At 46.9% G+C, this 22,035-nt stretch overlaps 1 protein-coding gene across 1 annotated transcript in view; it reads right to left on the bottom strand.

Annotated features, from left to right (window-relative positions):
• SLC22A4 (solute carrier family 22 member 4) overlaps positions 1-22,035 on the bottom strand; it is a 44,794-nt gene that overhangs the window by 13,746 nt on the left and 9,013 nt on the right. Inside the window, exons 2-4 of the mRNA XM_023532007.1 lie at positions 12,502-12,677; positions 11,079-11,233; positions 3,651-3,822 (exon numbers count right to left, since the gene is read on the bottom strand). Of these exons, the coding sequence (XP_023387775.1) occupies positions 3,651-3,822; positions 11,079-11,233; positions 12,502-12,677 (503 nt within the window). The remainder of the gene's footprint in view (positions 1-3,650; positions 3,823-11,078; positions 11,234-12,501; positions 12,678-22,035) is intronic.

Here is a 22,035-nt window from a genome sequence, read left to right as displayed (position 1 = left end):
AGAACAGCTAAAGAAGGCCATTCAAAACTTAACAGCCAGTGTGGTTCATAATAGAAACACAGTCTAGTGTCTTTTCAGTGTGTCCATCCCAGGAGAATTCCTGGTGGCCCAGTGGGTGATGCTCACAAGTTTATTGTGCAAAGGATGGCTGGGGCATGCGTGTTCCCTGGGCTTTCTCTGCAGTCAGAGGAGAAGGTGAGTACACTGACTGTCCCGTGGGCTGTCCCCTTGGCTTTCAACAGATTTCCAGGTCAGTGGGTAACCAAACCAGTTTTTGGGAGACAGCCAATGTTGTCTATTTTTCTTTTTAATGTCTGGGAACTTAATTTGTTTTATTATGCAATCTATCTACATTTTTAACTGATGTTCAAAGACAGTTGACTTCTTTCCTAATTTTCCTATTTTTCTTACTTTCATTTATTTTTATCATACTTATATTTATTTCTATTCTTCTATTCTTTCCTAATTTTGACTTCTTGGAATCTCTTAGTCATTTCTGCCAGCTCTTGTTTTCCTTACTTATTTGTCAGTACTTAGTTATCGTGGAAAATAAATTCCAAGTAGCATATACTGAGCGTCTTATAATTAACAGCCCCTCCAAAGCCTCTATAGGAAGGACGTCAGAGTAAAACACAGTGTATCAAATGGCCAACCCCCAGCTACCTGTCCAGTCTACTAGCTAGCACATGGGTTGAAAAATGAACCCAGTTTGCGTTTTTCGGAATATGTCTTTAGTTGACCCCTTTAGCAACTGTGATGATGTCAGGTTACAATTTTCAGTAATTAGAGCTACGCTGTCCAAGAGAACTTCCTGCGGTGCTACATCCGTGCTGTCCAATACAGTAGCCGCTAACCGTTACATGTGGCTATTGAGCTAGTGTGACTGAGGAAATTAATTTTAAATTTTATTTACTTTCAATTCATTTTACTTTAAATAGGAGCATGTGGCTAGTGGCTACTGTCTTAGTGAAGAATTCGAGGCCTTATCACACAGCCACTGTATACATCATGGGCACTTCTGCTGGGCAGCTCATCTTTCCCCAACCAGGTTGTTCTTAGAAATAGCCTACCTTTCTTACTACAGGCTCTGAGGGCCATCGGTGGCCTCGGGTTCCTAATGTTTAGGCAGCTAGATATTGCAGAGCTGTCCCCATGTTGCATCTATGGGCTCCTTCTCCACCTCCTGCATACATATTCCATTCACACCTGTGGCTACTTACTGCCAAAGACTTCAGGACCTAAAAAAATCTCCAAACCACCTACAGTGGCTCTGTGTAGGATCCCCTCCCATCTCCAGCCCAGGCTTGCTGTAATCTCTACTCTTGAATTGCCATGGGTTTTTGGTAGATGAAGAATCAAGTCTAGCTGATCATTTCAAAAGTTATTGGAGCACCAAATGATAGCCTCTCTGTAGGTTTAATTCAGATTAAATAGGGTGGCATGTTGCTGGAGAGTCTAGGTCACACATTGAGTAGGCAGCAGGAGCAAGGAGCCCAGCAGCCCGAAGCGTCCCCCACATCATCCCAGCCCACCTGGACTACTGAGCATCTATCTCTTCAGGATGGCCCACCCACAAGGACAGCCCATTCAGAAGAAAGTGGTTTTGTTTTTATAGAAAAATTATAAGCCTGTTGCTAACTTTTCAGGATGAGCATGCAGCTTGTTAGTGCTGGCCCCGGGCCGCCTAGTGTTTGGGGCAGTGCCATCCCTGGAACAGTGTGCCTGCAGCCAGGAGCACTCATAGACCAGCCTGTGGGCAGCAGAAGGAAGAACTCTCCTTAGGGCAAAACTGAGGCCACTCCTCATGCGATGGGCCTTCCATGCTGGAAACTCAAGGGGCTGATGTAGCAGAGTTGTTCCTTGCTATGCCATTTGGTCCTGAGGCAAAGATCCAAGCCCCACAAATTAAAATCCCTACTAATCTCTTATGGTCATCAGAACCCTTCTATTTTTATTCTCTCTCTCTCTCTCTCTCTCTCTCTCTCTCTCTCTCTCTCTCTCTGTCAATCTGACCGAATTATACATTAATAAGTTTGATTACAACATATTTTAAAGGTTATGGTCTCTTATGCCAAAAGGACAACTAGAGCCAGAGAATATCAATTATTAAAATCATTCACCTGAAGAGACAGAAAATAACCTTTGAATAATCTTGTCTTGTGTCTTAAGAGAGCCTTGGGTCTCCAACATCATTTACCCTAGATATGGTTAGCAAGGGGGTTATGAAGACAGGGACAGAATGTGTGATGATGATGATGATGATGATGATAATGTTGGTGACTCTCATTCCAGAAAGTTGCCCCACTCCTGTAAATCAGGGCTGCTTGCTTCTCTTGGAGGCAGAATATAGATAATAGCCTGCCCTCGTTCACTGTCAGCTTTCCTGACCTTTAGATGGTTCCAGAGGAAACCTCTAAGTCAGAATAGTAGCTAATCTTTAACTCGCTGACTTTCAAATTCCATGGAAGTAAGGGAAAAAAAATGTGCTCTTCATCCTGCACACCCCCGCCCCCCCGCCTGCACACCATTGCCAAGAATTTATACTGGTAAACCATAGCAGTCTTAGGGGTCATAAAAAAGACAGTGGCTTGGAGTGGTCCAACCTGAGCCATCTGGTCCAACAAGGCCACGACGTGCTTGCTACCTGTCAGCCTGTATGGCCGCTGGACACTTGCAGCAAGATAAGGGACCTTCTAGGCAACTTTCCAGGAAGTGTGGCCAAAGGCGGGGAAACCATGAGGACTAGTCTAAACTGTGAGTTGCAAAAAATGATCAAAGAAACATTCATTGTGTGTAAACAGGTAAAGATCAAGCAGTTCGGTAAAACCAGTCACTGTTGGGAGATCTGATTCACATATCATGAAACCAAACCAAAAAGAATTAATGAGAGAGAGAGAGAGAGAGAGAGAGAAAGAGAGAGAGCGAGCGAGAGCGAGAGCGAGAGCGAGCGCGCGCGAGCGAGCACACCAGACCCATCAGTGGAAGAAATTCCCTTTCTTCTTGCTTAAATATGAAAAAACCAAGAAATGGGAAATCCTCAAAAAAGAGGGTATCACTGGGACCTTATTCCCTTATTCTTAATCTGGTCTCTCACCTGAAATCTCCCCCATAATCATACTGGGTTAGTATCTCCAGACTTTGTTATTCCCATATTGATGTGTCGAAATTGGGTTGGAGAGTTGAGGGAGGAGAGAAGAGAACGTTCCTCTAACAACTTGTTAAATAAAAGTAATTCTTTTGCCCTTCTGAACAAAGCAGATAAACAGGCACACCTTAGATGCTTGAGGAAACTACATTAGTTGAGTCCATAAGGAGAAAGAGATTTCCTAGAGAGGAGTGTCAAAAGAGTAGGGGAGTAGAGTTAAAAACAACAAAGCTCGAGACTACCGTCTCCATGAATAACCACCGACAGCAGATAAGAGTGGGGAGAGCCTAGGAGAAGACTGGATTTCCTGAGAAAGGTGCTTTGTGGGACAGTGAAGAATTAAACCCCAGCACACAGGCCCACCCACAGCTAGGCAAACACTCTGTAGGCTTCGAGGCCAGTCTCAGCCAGCTCCAGTGAGATCATGCTAGAATTAGTACCAGGCTCTAGGCTCCAGGCTGGCTGGCCTGCAGCAGGGGGCTGTCTGGGGCCGAGCCACACTCACCACCACAGCGGGACGCACAGCACCCCCGGCACCGTCAGCGCCAGCAGCAGCATCCGCCAGTCTCTGATGAAGTAAGCAAACAGTGGCAGCAGCATGTAGCCGACTGCAAAAAATATGCACACTCCTAACGTAGAGAATATAATACGAACTGACTTGCCAAGAATTTCTGTTCCTGTTCAAAACAAGGGAGGAGTATTAGCATTTTAGCTCACTTTAATATTTGCTTTTTACATCATTACCTGGCGGTTAGAATTTAAACTATAGCCACTTAGAAAAGGGAAGAGGCATTTGCCCTGTGGCCCAGGGCAGGAGTGGTCAGGGTGGAGGAAGGTGGGAAGGGACCCAAGACTTATCACCTTATAGAAGGTAAATTTCATGAGATTTTAAAGGAGCCGAAGATTTTTTTTAAGGTCATTTCATGTCATAGAAATAGCATGCCCAGCCCCAAGAGGTAATCTCTTCTGTGAATGTCACATTTCCAAAATCAAGAGCCCCAGGGTGAGGAGCAGAGAGGGTGTTCCAGGAGATGGGGTGGGGGTGTCTTTTGGGGGACTCTGTGGGGTCATGGTGCATTTAACCTTCCCCACAATTCTCCACTGTATATAAACAGACTCTGGCCTCTGGGGAAACACTGCACAGTTCACAGTTCCTCGGTCATGTTAGCCACCCTTAAGCCCTGAGACATGATTAATTAGGGCTCTGGAGAGGCACAGAGCAGCCCCCCCACCCCCAGTGCCTGGGGCTGAATACCCCCACAGCCACATTGTGCCCAGGGATCAGCCGCAGGCTGTCACAGTACATTCAGACCAAGGAAAGAAAAGAAGGGGCCGTCCTGTTGGCCTGGCAGGCGGCAGCCCTGGAACTGGCCACATGCCCAACGAACCCCACAGAGTTTTCCCAGAAACAAGTGCTTGGTATTGGGCCCTGTTTGGGGAAAGGACAGGTAGGTGGCTGTCGGGTCCTGCTCTGCTCAGCACCACAACGGGTGGCTCAGGCCCAGTTCCTCTAGAGGCACTGCCTGCCCCGCGGAGTCTAAGAACAAGTTCATTCTCTTGTCACAGAGCTCCGGGCCCCTTCCACAGAGTCAGCTCTCGGTCCTCTGGCCCAGGGGTGGAGATCTGGCCAATGGCAACCGCTCGGCCTTTTGTCTGAGATCTTCCCACAACCACAGAGAAGTAGTCCAGAAAATACAAAACAGACCATTCGAAGGCCATTCAGGCTTGTCTTTTAAGAGAGATTTTCTCACTTGTGTTTGCGTGCCTTGGGCACGGGCTAAGGAATTAAGGGCTAATTCCAGAGACGCAGAAAAATTACTACCTCACCACGTTCTCATTCTCACAGCCTACCTGTTCCTATCCCACCTCCCTTCTTCCTCACTCAGCGTAACTGAGAGACGGACGGGCTCCAGTGGTTCCCTCTGGAACAGCCATTTCTAACAGCCAGTACTGTGTGCCTCTCGCCTCCCAGGCTGCCCCAAACATGCCTGCCATTGCCCAGCCTCTAAACCCGTTTCCAAGGATCCAGCCTGATTTCCTCGAGGATTGTGAACGTAGTTTCCAGATCTTTTCTTATCCCATTAATGACCTTCCTCCCACCCCATAGGGAAGACTCCCCATGCCACAGTTTCTCAACATGCAGGCTGAGATCATCACGGTGTGGGAATGAATGGGGTAGGGGGAGGCTTTACTCTCATGCAGAGATTCAGAAGTGAAGTAGCAGAGGATTTGATTGTGGACAAGGGAAAGTGCACAGGATCACGTGAGAACCTTATAGTTGTGAGGCCAAGGGAGCTCCCTCAGAGTTCCATGACCCCGGTAAGACAGACAGGCTACACTAGATACCTAGATAATCTTCCTCACTAAGCTTGGGTCCTAGGCCAAAACAGAGTTGTTCTTACCTTGCAGAGCAGCCATGATGGACAGGGCTTTATGAACCTACCTCTCTGCCTTTCTGTGGAGCAACATGAATGACATGAAACTGAATAGTTCCTTGTTAGCTCAACTTTCTGCTCTCTCTGGCTTTTAGATAATCACCTTTCCTTAACTATCATCATCTACATCATCATCATCATCATCATCATCATCATCATCATCATATTCAGAGCTAGCCTTTTTTTGAGTAGGCACTTTGTGTCAGGTTCCAGACGAAGTGTTTATCTATATTACCTCTTTGAATCTTCACACAATGATAGAAGAACTAATATTCTATTTTATACACAATCAGATGAGACTTAAAGAGTTGAACAAATTGCCTAAATTTACACATATGCAATAAATGGAGCAGCCAGGATTTAAGTCTGAACTGTTGGACCTATGGGTAACGTCTAGAAAAAAATCATTTTGGAGGCAAAGCCTTGGCCCTATCAAGCAGTCCTTCAACTGAGGTTCTAGTGGAGACGTGTATGGGAGATGGATATAGGCATACGCCCGTCAGAGGTGAGGATTTTTGATTTCCCTGCCTGGGGTGGTCTTTGAGCCAACTGGAGAACGACAAACCCCCTCTGAGGAACACCGAGAAAAGTCCTGATTCCTGTAGACCTTTTATAGCCTGTAGCTGCCACAAACTTTCCATGTCTTCAGCTGGCAGTGAGACAGGTGACAGTGGTGATTTATGGTTCTGCTGACTGGGGATCCCTGTCCTAGCCTCCTTTACTCCCTTGGTTTCTGCTCCTAGGGCAAAGCCCAGTTGGTCTTAGTCTGGGGGGGCCTCCAAATGCCTCTTGAGAGTGAAACTCTGACATCTAAGCCAAAGGAGCAGGTCCTGGCCAGAGTGTTTGCCCACTGCCTGTCACCAGCAACTGAATTGGAGAGCTTTCTCCAAGAGGGAGTGACCCAGAGAGGGCCAGGCTCACTTCCACATTGACCGGGGGCCCTTCTGTAGTAGTCATTAAAGGATCCAGTGAGGAACCACTGGATCTATTGCATGTGGAGGTAGGACCTGCTCCTCTGTGAATGACCTACAGGGCTGCAGCAGACCCCAGCCCAAGGAATAAGACCATGTGCAGTTCCCAGGATATGGGGTAGAACTCAGGGGCCCCTGGGCTAGAAGTAGCCCCATATGGCATGTGCAGAGACCCTAAGCTCCTTGATGCTCATTTGCTGCTAGAGTGACTTTGATAGTCCTACTTCATAAAGTTATTATTATGGGAACTGAGATAATGTATGTAAAGTGCCTAGTAGAGTGTCTGGCATTTGGTCAATGCTCAGGAATAGATAATTCCTTTATCCTGGTCAAACAGCTGAAATGTGCTAGATGTCAGGGGAATGATGGGAAGTGCCTTTGACCAAGAGACCCGCTGGAAGGTAGCAAAATCTCTCTTTGCACCCTGTAAAATACTCAGAATTCTCTTCAAATTAACAGACATTCCCCCGCTCAGGGCTCCCTCTCTCCCCTCTATAAACCTTTACAGATCATTCTAGTTAAGAATACCTTACCTATCTCTGCATAGACCCAGAAAGGTTATCTGCGCTCACCATACCCCTGCCCCGACCCATGTAACCACCTTGGCTGCATCTGCTAACCAGATGTGAGCTCCTAGAACACAGACAGATGTGAATCTTTCCTCCTCCCTGAGTCTCCCTGCTCAGTGCTTCTCTCACAAGGTGCAGTGCAAACAAGGGATATAGACAAATTTCTGCATCCTTTAAAATGTATTTATACCCCATTTCATCCCTTGAAGATTTTGAGGTAGCTTATCACTTGGATACAATAAAATAATAGTAGCATTAAAGTAAAACATAAAGAAAAGTTGAAAGGTTTGTCTTGGAGAAAGAACAAAAATATGCAACTGATCACTTTGGAAAACAGTCTGGCGGTTCCTTACATGGTTAAACATACATTGCCATATGACCCAGCAATTCCACTCCTAGATATCTACCCAAGAGAATTGAAAATATATCCAGAAAAAACTTGTGCTCAAATGTTGATAGCAACATTAGTCCTAATAGCCCCAACGTGTAAACAACCCAGACGTCCATTCACTGATGAATGGAGGAACAGGAGGTGGTATGTCCATACAATGGAATATTGATTCGTATTCCAACATGGACCAACCTTGAAAACATTAAGTGAAGGACGCCAGTCACAAAGACCACGTATCGTATGATTCCATTTATCGGAAATGTCCAGAATTGACACATTCATACAGATGGAAAGTAGATTAGTGGTTGCCAGGGGCTGGGGAAAGTGACTGCTCATGGTACAGGGTTTCTTTGGGGGTGAGGAAAATGTTCTGGAGTTAGATAGAGTTGATGGTTGCGCAACTTTGTGGATATACTAATAACCACTGAGTGATATACTTTAAAAGAGTGAGTATTATGGTATGCAAATTACATCTCAATTTAAAAACATTTAAAAAATATGTGGCTGATAAAGTCTGCATAATTGATAGAGTTAAATTTCAATTTTGCCTGAGCTTCCTGGTAGCCAGTGATAAGGGAAGATACAATCAGTTGCATACTTATCGAAAGGTAAAACACATCTAGACATTAGAGGAAGCAGAGCTTTAAACAGTTCAACATGCCGGAACAAATGCTGCATAGGAGGTCAGCATTAGGAGTACTGGGAAAATACTGAATTAATGGATGAGTCAAGAGAGGAGGTAGGTAGGTGTGCGAAATAAATTTAAGCAGCTAGTTATGAGGGATAAAGGAGGACGCTGCTGGTACTTTCCCCAGAAGGCCGTGCATGGGCTGAAGGTATTATTTCTGGAAAATAGTAGGAGGTAGTGAGGGGAGCGGGAATGTGGGGAGGGTCTGTGTCCTTGGTCCTGAATGGTCCCGTCCTCCTAAACCAGCGTCCTAAGAAAGGCAGCTCCCTCACTTTCAGGTGTAGCCATTTTATGTTCTTTTGGGTAGGACTGTTCCTTCCTTCCCTTTTCTCTCGTCTCCTAAACTCAGAGGAAGCAGAGCAAGGAAAGGATCCATTTCTGCACCACTTCGAGAATGGGAGTAATTCATAGAAGTAATTTCATTTCCTGAATTAATGTGAAGACTCTTAAACTGGAAATTATCATCGCAGAGTCTTGCCAACCCTTCCCTAGAGCCACAGGGCAAAGTGAAGGCCCAGGAAGAACAGTCCAGACCTCAAGCTTCTGTTTATTTTAGTCAAAACCAGGAGTTGATTGTTATAGCCCTGAAACACCAGAGAGCGCTGCCGGGCTGCAGGGAAGCCAGCCGCAGCACTGCCTGTACTGGCTCCACCCCACCCCACCCCACCCCACCCCACCCCATTCCAGGCACCAATGGCAGAGTCGCTGTTTCCAGGGAGCAGTTTGGTTTCCAGTGACTCTCTTAAAAAGGTTCAGACCTGAGAACCCAACACAAAGAATCTCCTACCAGGACACAAAGTCAGCAGCTTCCCACAGAGTACGAATGAGGAAAGCTGGAGCCAGGGTGGCTCCCTGAGCACCTTGCAACACTCCCGGGCCCAGGCTGATGGGAGCCACTGCACTGAGTCCCGCCCACTGATCGCTGGTTTGCACGTCCAGACTCTGACTGATGTGACATGCCCTTACTCTCCCCTTGGCTCTCTCCCTTTCCTCAGCATGGGCAGCAGGGAGGGAGCAGCGTGTGGTGTCAGGGCCAGCAGGCAGGACTTTCTCACAGGAGGCCTGGGGTGGGCTCTCTCAGTCTCATTCACACAGGGGAGGCTTCAGGGGCCCAGAAGCACCCTGTGCCACTGAAAAGGCAGAACCCGAGGGATGCCACACATGGCACAAACCCCACCTGGCTCCCAGTCCCAATGACAAGCCTTCCCTGGCTTCACTATAACTTTCTGCCCTTCCACTTCAGATGGTCCTTTAGGTCCTCCTGAAGGAGTCTGCTGACCTTGGGCAGAGCCCTGTGTTTAGGGGAGGCCTGTTTAGTCTTTAGTGTGTCTCTGGCCCAAGCAGAGCCACACATTGGACCTTTCAGGTATCGGAGGTGTCACCACAAGAAAGGCAGATTCTGGTGGATTTAGACCATGAGAACCATGAGATAGGCTTTGCTGTGCCCAAGAACTCTGTGTCCTTGGGGACCATCAGACATCAGGAAGTTGCAATTTCTGTCCTAAATCTCTGCAATCTCCAGTTTCCAGCACCACTGGCCTGAAGCTTTCTGTGTCTCTGACACCAATGACCTTCTTTAAGAAAATTTCCCTCCCTTTCTTTTCCCTACAGGAGAGAGAGAGGCCCTGGTCCTGCTGGAAGCTGTGAAGAGGGTACTGTCCGCCAGGTCCATGTGGCTGCAGCATGCTCTACCCTCCTCCCCTCTTCAGACACTGAGGCTGGGCCCACAGCAAGGGTTTCTTTGCAAATGATTAAAGAAGTGGAATTTGAACAATTCCATCTTGGCAACCTGACATAGGGTGTACGCATCGTCAACTAAGAGAACACAGCATCTCCAGAGCTGATGAGTCATCCAGACTCCTAAGAGTGATCAGAATCATTTTACCACATTCAGCCTTGTGAGACAAGAATCATTAGACTTATATTAAAGGGACACTGCTAAGAATTACACTATGACAAAAGAGATAAAGTGAGAAGCACCAAGCCCACAAGAATACATCATCACACTGGATATTATGAGATTTGGTGTCTATTGTCCCGGAAGTGCCTTTCATCTCCTCTACTCTCACCTGTTCAGAGAGAGCAGGTGGGCTCAGAGCATGTTGGGGACTCTTACTCACATGGACTCCCTGATCAACCTGCCTGGGGCTCACCTCACTTCCTCCCAGGAAAAGTTGATGAGGGTTGTGGCCTTTAGCTTGTAAGGTCCCCTCATGTAGAGTGATATTCCAAAAGCAAGCTGTAGCTAGGAGACAGGACTACTATCAGCAGTTAGGCTGGTCCTGCAGGCAGCTGATATGCTCTGGGGGTGGGCTTTGACTCGGGGTGAGAGCAGATCTGCCCAATGATTGCAGGCTAGCACTGAACTCCCATCTGACATGTGCCTCTTCCACCTATATACCAGCCACACCAACTACCCCATGCATGGCTGCCAGGAACACCCTTTTGCCCTGTCCTAGGCAGAAGTCTTGAGTTTTCAGAGCTCAGATCACAGACATCCCTAGGCCATCTCGCCCCCAAGACCCCTCCTCTGTGCCTCTCCCAAGCCTTGTGCTCCTGAAATGTGTTTCAGTTATTATGTAGCTGGTTCCCACCAGCTCCAGCTTCTATTCACCACCACATTTCAGCACCCAGCACAGAGCTGGCTTCCTGTGAGTGCCTGCCTTGCCCATGGCCAGATCAAAAAAACCTGTGGCTACAGCCCCCTCATCTGCACATATGTCTGAGGCTGACCTGTTTGGGGAGACCAGCCCATGGGTTGAGGTGCTCCCTTCCGTGCTGATTGAGAGCACTCCCTGTGCCCCTTTCAGTGGCCTTCTCTTCCTGGGCCTCTCAGGGAGTTGGACAGAGAAGTCCTACAGGTCAGAAGCCATTCCTACCTAGTATGAAGGCCACCACGTAGTTGGAGATCTGGCCCATGCCAACGATGACAAATAACACAGTGAACATCTCCCAGTTGATGGAGAAAATCTGAAAGAAGCTGAAGCCAGTCTGCACAGCCATGGTTGAGAAGAGGATGCTCTTCCTGCCAAACCTGTAGAGTACAGCACAGGATGAAACATGACACGTGCAGGTGACAGCAGCGCTGCAGCTCAGGGCGTGCGGCAAACGCCGAGTCAGGTATTGCTGCAGATTGGTTTTTTTTCAGGGCTATTACAGACTTTTTTCCCTGTCACATCCTCCCAGGTTCCTCCTTGGCGAGGCTTCAGGCATTCATCTGCCTAGAAGGGCTCTTTTGAGATCCTAAGCCTCCTGTGGAAGCACCATATCTTGACAGCCCAGAGCAGCTTAGGCAAGGACCATGCGGAAATCTCTTTAGAATGAGCCACGGGTAGAAGCTGCCACCACATTTCTAGAAGGTGGGTACAGTACAGATTGCAGGTACATCTGATATCAGCAATGTGGGAATTCCCTGTACGTGTGGTCTTCAACCTGAGCTATGCTTAGAATCACCTGAAGAGCTTCAAAAAATACTGGTACCTGCACCATACTCCCGAGATTTTTATTGTCCAGAAATTGGTTTGGACCTTGAGATTTAAAAAATTTTCCTAGGTGAGTCTGATGTGCAACCAAAATTGCCAACCACCACTCTATGGGAAGTGTAGCTTACAGCGATGTCTATCAGTGACACTGTAGTTGGCTTAAGTCTTAATTTCACATTCTGATAGTGACCGATAGGAGGGATGGAGTGCAGGTGCGAGCAGCACAGTCTTCCGCCCCATTTTCCAAACTCAGGTCTCAGGCTGTTGAGCTCGGGGTCCCATTGGGCTTCGTAACTAGGGGAGGTTCATTGCCATCACTGCCATTTAGCAGTCCCTCCTTTCTGCTCTGGCCCCCACAGAACGTTCAGGGGCCAGTGGAGCTGTGATGCTGTCTCCTGCAGACTGAGAGCTCCAGGTCGGCACTGTGGCCCCGATGCCTGGCCGGGGGACTCGAAGCAGAGGTGGGCTCACAGTTAGTAGGCACTTGCTCGCAGTCTGGCCCTGACTCTGGCTGATGGTTGTTTGTGGATAGATCACATGTCTTCTGAGAGTCAGAGGTGGGGTGGGAGACTGTGGTGATGGCAGCAGGGTCTTTTTTGAGGTGTTTGATGATATGATGACTTCACTTTCCAGTGGGTCTGGCAAGGGGTTGAGGGCAGGGAGAATGGGAGACATCGCAGCTCCTCTGATCACTGATTTGTTGGCCTGAGGGGCCTCCCTTTCTCTGGGTTAAAATAGCTTAAATTCAGTCCATCTCCAAGGCAGTAAGTGAACTGGCAAGGGGCCCCATCCCATCTTTCCTCCCTCCCAGCCTCCTTACCTGTCTGACAGCTGCCCAGACACAAAGGAGCCACAGAGCACGCCGACGAAGAACAGGGAGGAGGTGAGGGGTGTCTTCCAGTCTTCCTCACACACCAGATTCCACTGCCAGGGACGACAACAGGAAGCGTGAGCCCAGCTCCCCAGCAGGCCCAGCCCCAGCCAGGTTCCGAGAGACTATCAGTACGGCAGCCGGGCAGGTTCACTTTTGTGCAAAGGGCATAGGCCTCATGGCCCGGGGATTGGCTCCTGACTACCATTCACTGGGCAGATCGCTGTCCTCTCTGAGACTCCCCCTCCTCTTCTGAAAGGGAGGGTGACATCTCCGGTTCTGCTTACATCACGCAGCAAGAAGCGAGCTAAGGCCGCGGCTATGACTGGTGACCCTCAGCTGCAAAGCACTGTGAAGTAGAGGTGGCACGTCTACTTCAGAAGGCATCAGAGCACAGAGGGAAGATGTTAGAAACTCCTGAGGGACAGTACAGAAGGCACGGTCAGTTGGTACACGTGTAAAAGTTTCCTCTGCCTTGTCCCAGAGGGTCTCTGACCATATGCTCTGGGCAAACTCCTTAGGAGACCCCTGTGCTCCCTGGTCCCATTACACCACAGGCCAGTCTGGGGGCCTGATCCAGGGCCCCACTATGTGAGGGGGAGGGGACCTTATCTCCCATTTACACTTCTCCATCCTCCTTCCTACACAGCCTTCCCAGAAGTGTGGGCTCTCCCATGCTCCAGGGCCCATGGGCTGCTGTAGCCCTGACAAGTCCCTGCTGGTTGATCCATACAATGAGGGTTTTGGTCAAAGTTTTAGTTCTCAGCTCATAACTTAAGCCAATTCAGCAAAATCTCAAGGGAGGTTACAAAAATTTCTAAGTGTGTTCAATGAACTTTCATTTATTTAATAAATAAGCAGGTGCCAATAAATATTTGGGGGCTGTGGGTCAGGGCTTGCTGTGTGTGGCCGGACGATCTGGTCTAGAGGAAGGACCCTCGCCTCTGCCCTATCCCAGCTTCCGTGCTGGTGGCGCTGTTTCCATGACATTTGCAAAGCAATTCAGTTCTTAATCCTCACAACATCCCTCAAGTAGATTTAAAAACGAATTCACATATTTATATCACACCTCATTCTGCAGCAGAGAGAGGAGTGTATAATGACACAGACAAGAGAAAAGTATGAAGCGAAAAGGAAAGAGATTCGGGGCAAACAGAAAGCACAAGGGAGGAGGGGTCGCAAAAGAACCAAGCCAAGGGTAACACTGACTGCCGCCTGCCCGCCCAGAGGCCTGCCTGCCTGCCAGGGAGACCCTGAAATCCAGCTCGGAGTGTCTCAGAAGCTCAGCTCACAGGACCACAGCCCGCAAAGTGGTAAACTCATTCTGCAGCAGCTGAGTTGTTTTGAATACTGAGACCTGAGAGAGTCTCTCTTAGATCCTTCCTTCCACAAAGGGGGTCACTCTGTGATGTTGAGGATAATGTCCTTGAGAACACCTCTGTCCTGGAAACAGTAGCAAGATTTATGAGGTTGCCTCTCCCGGAGCCCACGATGCTGGCCACAGGTGGGGCACCCAAGCACAGCTCTGCAGAAGGAAGACAGCATGGTCCAGAAACTCAGCTCTCTACCCTTTAGGCACAATCCAAGGATAAATCCGAGACCACATCCAGAATAGGGTTGCTTCATCTGGGGTCGCTGAATGGACTTTAGGGGCAAGGGCACAAACTCCCCAAAATTGTATGGCCCGGCCAGCCCAGAGGTCAGAAAAGTCAGGTAAGGCATGAGCCTCAATTACTGGCCACCGCTTACAAAAATCGCTAGCTAAAGTGTCAGAAAAAAGTTTGATATCTGCCCCAACACATAGTGAGGTGAATAATCGAGGTCCCCAAACCTCATGATGTAGAGTGTGACCCATTTTGTAGAAGAGTAAATGGAGGCTCTAAGACTGGGATTTGTCTGAAGTCATAGCAAATAAATGGGCATGAGAATTACCGACTGCTTTGGACATGAACTCCAAAAGCTGGACAAAATGAACTTATTAAATTCCATCCACAGAGGACTAGGGGTAGAAGGCCTCCACCGTGGCCTCAGCCTTGGGCTTGGTAGGGGTCCTGATGTGTCCATTATCGAGTAATACCATTCTATCTGCAAGTGGAGCAGAAAAGCCCTTCCCGAGATAATGTGCTCTCCCTCCTTCGTGGCTTTTTTGAACTTTTTCTGTCAGGACTCTGCCTTAGAGGAGGATAGATAGGACTTAGCGACAGAAAGGAGAGAAGAAGGCTGTCAGATGTGGAGCCAGGTGTCGCATGAGTGAAAGTAGTGGGCAGGACTGGCTACCTAATTTGCAGGCCCTGTGCAAACTGAAAATGCAGGAAACCCTTCTTCGAAAAGTATTAAGAATTTCAGGATGTTAATACCAGAGCAGTAAAACCAAGTGTGGGCCCTGTGTGACACCACAGGTTGCCTGCCCATGAAGCTGGCCTGGTAGTGGGTCGAGCCTGGTCTCTTTGGGGAATGGAGCAGAGGAAGTTCTGAACTAGGGTGCTGGGAAGGGTGAGGTGAGGGCCAGCTCCCTATCACTTTCTTACTGGAGACCATGCAGCCATGGCTCACGGTCCCCTTTCCTCCCTGAAGAAAGGCCCAAGAAGCCCTGTCAGCATCATCAGCACAGGAGAGGGCCATACAGGAAGAGCAGCCACCTGCCCCAGACCTGTGCAGGCTGCAATCTGTCTTTGGAGACCCTGCCCACGCCCAGCAGGGAAGGCTGGACCTTACGGTTGCCCATGGTTGGCTCCAGGGCTGGGGCCCCTTTTGAGGAGTTACTGTGCTTGAGGAGTCCTTTTGGAAAGCTGCAAGGGGCCTGGTAGGACACAGGATTGGCAGGCAAAGCTCCAGCTGAGGCTCATGGGCTGCAGTCTAGTAAATCAGCCGTCAGCCTGAAGAGGAGCCCTTTTCTCCACAGAGCTATTGTCAGGGAGGCCAGGCCCTGCCTGTCCCCAGTCCCTTGGGGTTCGAGGGGTGCGACTTGGGGCCTCACTGGCCAGGACCCAAGGAACTCCCTGTGGTAAACAATGACATAATAGTCTCAGTGGGAGACAGTCTTTTCCTCGATGGGACAAAACTGTCCCTTAGGTGTCTGCACATGAGTTTACACACATGCACACACAGATACACATCTACACAGCCAGCTCAGAGGCTGATGGGGATGGTCTGGTGAGAAGCTAACTCACCTTCCTCTGGATCTGTGCTTTCAGGTCTCAGACACTGACGTTTCAGAAACATAACTTCTCCCCCACCCCACCCCCACACACCCTTGGACAGACAGTGGGACTTGGGAACCAACTGGCCCAAGCTGCGCAAGGTGAAGGCACTGGACATGCCTCCCTCCTTTCCCCCGGATTACTATGTCCTTCTCATCCTCAGAGTCTCAGACCAAGGTTTCCTGACACAGCAGAGTGAGCGCTATTTAGCTGGACCATCTAGCCTTCAGCTCTACTTTAAGAAATAAAAACCCAGATCACGAGGTAAAAGGGGACAGGAGGCTACTCTCGGCATAGGAGGATGTGCCTCTCATCCCTCCCGATAGTAATAATGGGAATGACAGCTATAGTGTACCATACACTACAGTACTCTGTGTGCACTGTATTATCTCGTGGGATCTCAACGTTGCCATGAGAAATGGGTACTCTCTTTGTTTTAAAAATGAGGAAATGAAGGCACAGAGCACAGAAATGACCAGATGACATTCTAGTGGATTGGTACAGGAATTGCTTAATCATGTATCCAACTGTCATTGAGCACCTGCTCTGGGCCAGACTCTGTGAGGCACAAAACAGACATGGTTGCTGCCTCCACAAATTTCAAGGTTGAACATATTTTACTGGACAGATCAGGTATGCACATGTGTATGCATGAGCCCAGCAGTCCTGGGCAGGGCAGGCTCTGTTCTGGGCCGTTGTGCCCTTGCTCTCTGGCTAGAGAGGGGAAAAGGCACACCTTCCTCATCCTTTTCGAGATGGATAAATTTCTAAAGCCTGAACCCATTCGTATAGCCATTTGAGATAACTAATGCTTGCACAAGGCCAGGCACGTGGTGGAGGCTTAACAAACTGTTGAGGAACGAACGTTGAACATTTATGAGTGATGGAAAATAAGTTTGGAAAACATGTGGTATCACACACTGTCCTTTGAAAATCATCCTTAACCTTGAACTCTCCAAGTAGCCAAAGTTTTAGCCTTTATGAAAGCCATAAAGGACCATAAAGGTAAGTGTACCCCTGAGCTACATAGAATTGAGAACTTGGGAGCAGCCTGATATTCAGCGAAGAGCACAGGTTCTCTTGGGTTCTCCCACTTCTGGCTGTATGACTTTGGGCCACTAGTTCACTTCTATCAGTCTGCTTTCTCATCTTCAAAGAGGTGACAATACTCCCACATGGGGATGCTGTGAGCATTGGACAGGAATTGTAAGTAGAGTGTCTGACACAGTGTCTGACACATTACAGGCCTCATTAAATGGCAGTTCCCTTTCTACTAACCTCAGACCTTTGTCCGAAGCAAAACCATGACAGGACAAACAGTGCAAATGAATAAGCAAAGCAGGTAACACTTAAACCTGACTGGGCAAAAGAGATTCTTAGAAACAACTTTGTATTCAATGACTAAAAACTAGAAAAGCTTTTACCACAAGGTATGACATCTCTTTATAAATGGACTTCAATCTCAGAGATGAGTATAAATGAAAAATTAGCATTAATCCATTTAAGAATGAAAAATGGATTTTGATCCTGTCCTCTTATGGTTATTTTTCATTCCAGGGGGGAAACTAAGAAGCAGCAGTTAGTTAATAATAGAATATACATCGCCCCGATGTCTTCTTTATAACTTAGTTGCGACTTAAAGCTAAAAATTTCTTGACCGTTGGGGGAATAAAAGCTTACTATTTAATTCATTTTGTTTATCATAGCTATATTGTGATATAATTTACATGCCATAAAATTCACTCTTTCAATGTGTACATTTCAGTGGTTTTTGGTATATTCACAGAGTTGTGCAACCATAATTTTAGAACGTTTTCACGTTCTACCCATAGTAATCCTACCCATAGTAATCACTTCCCTATTCTCTTCCCTCAGGTCTTGGCAAACACTAATATACTTTCTGTCTCTATAGATTTGCCTATTCTGAACACTTAAATATAAGTGGAATCATACAAAATGTGGTCTTTTGTGCCTGGCATTTTTCACTTAACATAAGGTTTTCCAGGTTTATCCATGTTGTTGTAGCATATGTCAGTACTTCATCTTTTTATGGCTGAATAATATACCATTGTGTGGCAATACCACATTTCATTTAGTTATTCATCAGTTGATAGACATGTAGTTGTTTCCACTTTGGGGCTACTATGAATAATGCTACTCTGAACTTTTGTGTACAAGATTTTGCATGGACATGTGTTTTTATTTCTCTTGGGTATGTATACAGTAAGATTGCTGAGTCATATGGTAAATCTATGTTTAACCTTTTGAGGAACTCCCACACTGTTTTTCTAAAGTGGCTGCATCATTTTACAATCTCAATAGCAATAAATGAAGGTTTCAATTCCTCTATATTCCTACCAACATTTGTTATTGTATGCCTTTTTAATTTTAACCATCTCAGTTGGTGATAAGAAGTATTTCATTGTGGTTTTGATTTGACATTTCTCTAATGATTAATGATACTGAGCATCTTTTGTGTTGAATCTGTAGATCAGTTTGGGGAGTGTTGTCATCTTAACAATACGATGTCTTCTGCTTCTTAAATAGAACATGAGATGTCTTTCCATTTATTTCAGTCTTTAATTCTTTTCAAACATGCTTTGTAGTTTTCAGAACATAAGTTCTGCATTTAAAAAATTATTACAAGAAGTTCTAACTTCCATTAGAACTTCTTGTAAGGAAGTACTGCTAGCAAACAATTCTCTGTTTTTGTGTATCTGGGAGTATCTTTATTTCATTTTCAAAAGATAGTGTTGTTAGAAATAAAATTCTTGACATCTTTTTTCTTTCAGCACTGTGAATATGTTATCCCACTGCTTTTTTGCCTCCATTGTTTCTGATGATGAATCAAACATAAATTTTATTGGGGTTCCCTAATATGTGACAAGTCGTATTTTTCTTGCTGCTTTAAATTTTTCCCCTCTGTGTTTGTCTTTTGGCAGTTTTACCATTACATGTCTGTGTGTGAAACTCTTTTTGTTTCTTCTACTTGGAGTTCGTTGAGCTCTGACCTGTGTAGATTAATGTTTTTCATCAAATTTGGAAAATTTCCAGCCATTCTTTCTTTGACTAGTATTTTTTTTTCTACTTTTCTCTCTTCTCCTGATATTCCCATTACGCATGTGTTGGTGGGCTTAAAGGTGTTCCACATTTCTCTAAGGCTCTGTTCATTTTTCCTTCATTCCTTCATTTTTTTTTCCTCTCTTTTTTTTCCTTCATTTTTTTCCCTCTCTTTTCTGGATTGCATATTTTCTATTGCCCTATGTATAAGCTTGCTGATTCTCTCTTCTGTGTGTTCAAATCTACTATTAAGGCTTTCCCATGAATTTTTAAAAATCTCAGTTACTGTACATTTCAGCTCCAGAACTTCTATTTAATTTTTTATATAACTTTAATTTTTTATCTCTTAATTGATATTCTATATTTGATGAGACATTGTCATCATACCTTCTTTTACTTTTTAGAGTATGACTTCCTTTAGTCTTTTGAATGAATTTACAATGATGTTTTGAAGTCTTCATTAGATGTGCCATCTGGCCCCTTTCGGTCAGTTTCTGTTGCCTGCTTTTTCCACTGTGTATGGATCATATTTTCCTGTTTCTTTGCATGTCTTATAACTTTTTTGTTTAAAACTGGACATATTAGGAACTATATTGTGGAAACTCTGAGTATCGAACCCCACCCATGCCCTAGGGAGGCTTGTTTTTCATTTTTTTGCTTATTTATTTGTTTAGTGACTTGGCTGGGCTCTGAGTGAAGTCTGGTTCCCCTGCAATGTGAAGCCTCTGATATTGCTTCTCAGACAGCACAGCCTGAGGCATGTGCACAGTCACCCTGGGATGACAATGGCTTTAGCAGGCCTCTCTTTGACTGTCTCTTTCTCTTATTTTTCTATTAAGCTGTCTGCCTCTGCCAATATCACATCCAGCTGACAACTTTATTGTTTTCAAAAATGCCCTGGTGCCATAAATCATTCCACAATCTAGTTCCATTCAATTCAAGCCCCTTTGCAGGAGTAGTTTCTGAGGCAAGTCGTTGAGGTTTCGTTCCTTTTCTAGTTCTCTCTGGTGAACTAGCTGACCTGTGGGCTAGCTCATTGTTCTAATGGAGCTCCCATTCTCCTCTTCTTTCATCACCACATTCCCCATTGTTTTCCAGAGCACGCTTGGGCTTCAACTTCTGCACACTCTGTTTCAGATGAAATTATTTTCTGTAGGGACAACTTCAGAGCTCTCTGTTCTAACAGGGCTACCTCTTTCCTTGGGGAAAATCTCTGAGCTCCTGCTCCAGAGCTAGGTGCAGGGAAAGTAGCCCTCAGAGTGATGCCCCTACTTTATGAGTTGGATGCTGGGTTGGGGGGGTAGCCTCTGTCTTTTCCACTTGCCTCTCATGGCATGGGAACTCCACCCTACAAACAAGCTGGGACAAGGGTGATCAATCCCACCCTACAAACAAGTGGGTCAAGCGTCCCAGTATTCTTGGCCTGTGGAACCTGAGGCCTGGCTGCCACTATATGATTAGGGGCTGAGTAAAGAATGGAATCTCCCAATCTCCTGACTGCATTCACCAGGAATTAAGCCTCGGAAACTCAGAGCTTGAGAATTAAGGTAGGCTAAACCTTAAAGTGTTCTCAGTATCTTTCTTCATTTTAGAGGTAAAGAAAAAGCAAGCTTAGGTGGAGAGGCCTCAGTGAAGAGTTCTGTAGTCATCGGGGGCTAAACCCAAGCAAAAGACCCAAGGAGTTTGAGTGGGATGGCAGGGATAGGAGTGGAGGGTTTGAGGGAAGGAGAAGAGGCACTGAGGGACCTGGCTCTCCCCTTGCATCCCGGCATGGAATCCATCACAGTTCTACCAGGTTTTACTCTGGGAACATGTGCAAATGGAATGGGGAATGTGCCAGCCACCTGGTACCAAGGGGATGATCTGGAAGGCTCCACTGTGAACCTGCCTCGCAGTCCTGCAAACAGAGCAGGAACCCACAGTCGTGGACTGTCTGTGACAATTACTTGAGCATGTGAGTCAACCTAGCCTTTCCCCAGAGCCCCTATTCTTTCTGCACTGTCTCTTCTCCAAATGGTGATCGTAGCCTTTCTTTGGGGTTCCAGAAACAAGCTTGAAACTACACCAAGGTTTCAGATAACAAGGCAGGCTTGCATTAGTCTTGAATATAAATCGAATTTGGTCTGTCACAAGGGAGAAATTACAGTCCTTTCAGAGGTCCGAGGCATCTGCAGTTTGTCTGATCAGCCCTGCCAAAGCCCTGTTTTTGACAACATGCCACCCTACCTCTTGACTTCTGTGTGAGGGTTCTGCTGCCCACCAGGAGCAACAGACAAAGTCTGTTTATCCAGAAACTTGGCAGGAGGTGTAGGTGAAGCAGCCTCTAGACAAAGGCACACTCTGAGTTCCTGGTGGCTATTGTTGAAGGAACACAGCTGAGAGGACACAGGCAAATTGTTTGGGGTGAGGCAGCTGATAAATAAACAGGCAAGCACATTCAGGCCAGAGCTAGGGAATGCCCCTGTGTCTCCTTTATTTCTTCTCTGGCAAAATCTTTCTGAAGCGCTGACTGGAAATAAAAGTCTTGCTGGTATTGGCTGGTTACAGAAGTCCCCACACCTTACGCGCTTTGGAATTTGCCAGAGTGCAGGTCTGAATGCGAACTTGGTTAATATTCAGTCTGTTCTAACAGCCAAGTTGCCAGTCCCCAGACCAACCAGCAATATCCCGGGGCAGCCTGCAGGCCTGATGGGAAGAAAATAGCTTAAACCTGCCTGCTGCTCAAAGTTTCACCTTTGCCAGAGTCCAGCCATGCCCTAAGGGGAGGCACATCCCTGTAAGCTGCCATTTGGAGGCCTATATAGTAGCCAGCCAAACGTCAGGCTCAGTCTGTCTCATCATTCTCTTCTATGCTGTTCCCAAAGCCTCCCGTAAGTGCTCTGTTAGCAGAGATGAGGCCCCCTTGTTCCTACTTTATATCCTTGGATTGTGGGTGGAAATCAGTGTGTCCTGCTCTGTCCAGGCCCTGACCCCAGGTCCCAGGAAAGACAGCACAAAGCACATGCCTTCAGGCCCTTTGCTGGGGGCTCTATAATGCTTAAGGGCATAGCCACCAGCAGCTCCACCTCTGGGTTCCTAGAGGATGCACCCAGCTGCAGGAGAGGCTAGAAGTCTATCTGGTGGAGAAGCAGTGCCTCAGGCTGCTCTTAGCCTGCCACAGAAGGCTGGTCCTTACCAAAACCAGGTGCCCTCAGGGCCTCTGGAGCATGGGGCCTAGGAGAAG

This window comes from Pteropus vampyrus, unplaced genomic scaffold (genome assembly GCF_000151845.1).
Source record: "Pteropus vampyrus isolate Shadow unplaced genomic scaffold, Pvam_2.0 Scaffold74, whole genome shotgun sequence".
Taxonomy (NCBI): domain Eukaryota; kingdom Metazoa; phylum Chordata; class Mammalia; order Chiroptera; family Pteropodidae; genus Pteropus; species Pteropus vampyrus.
Note: the sequence above shows the minus strand (reverse complement) of the source record. Positions and strands in the feature narration are given on the sequence as shown.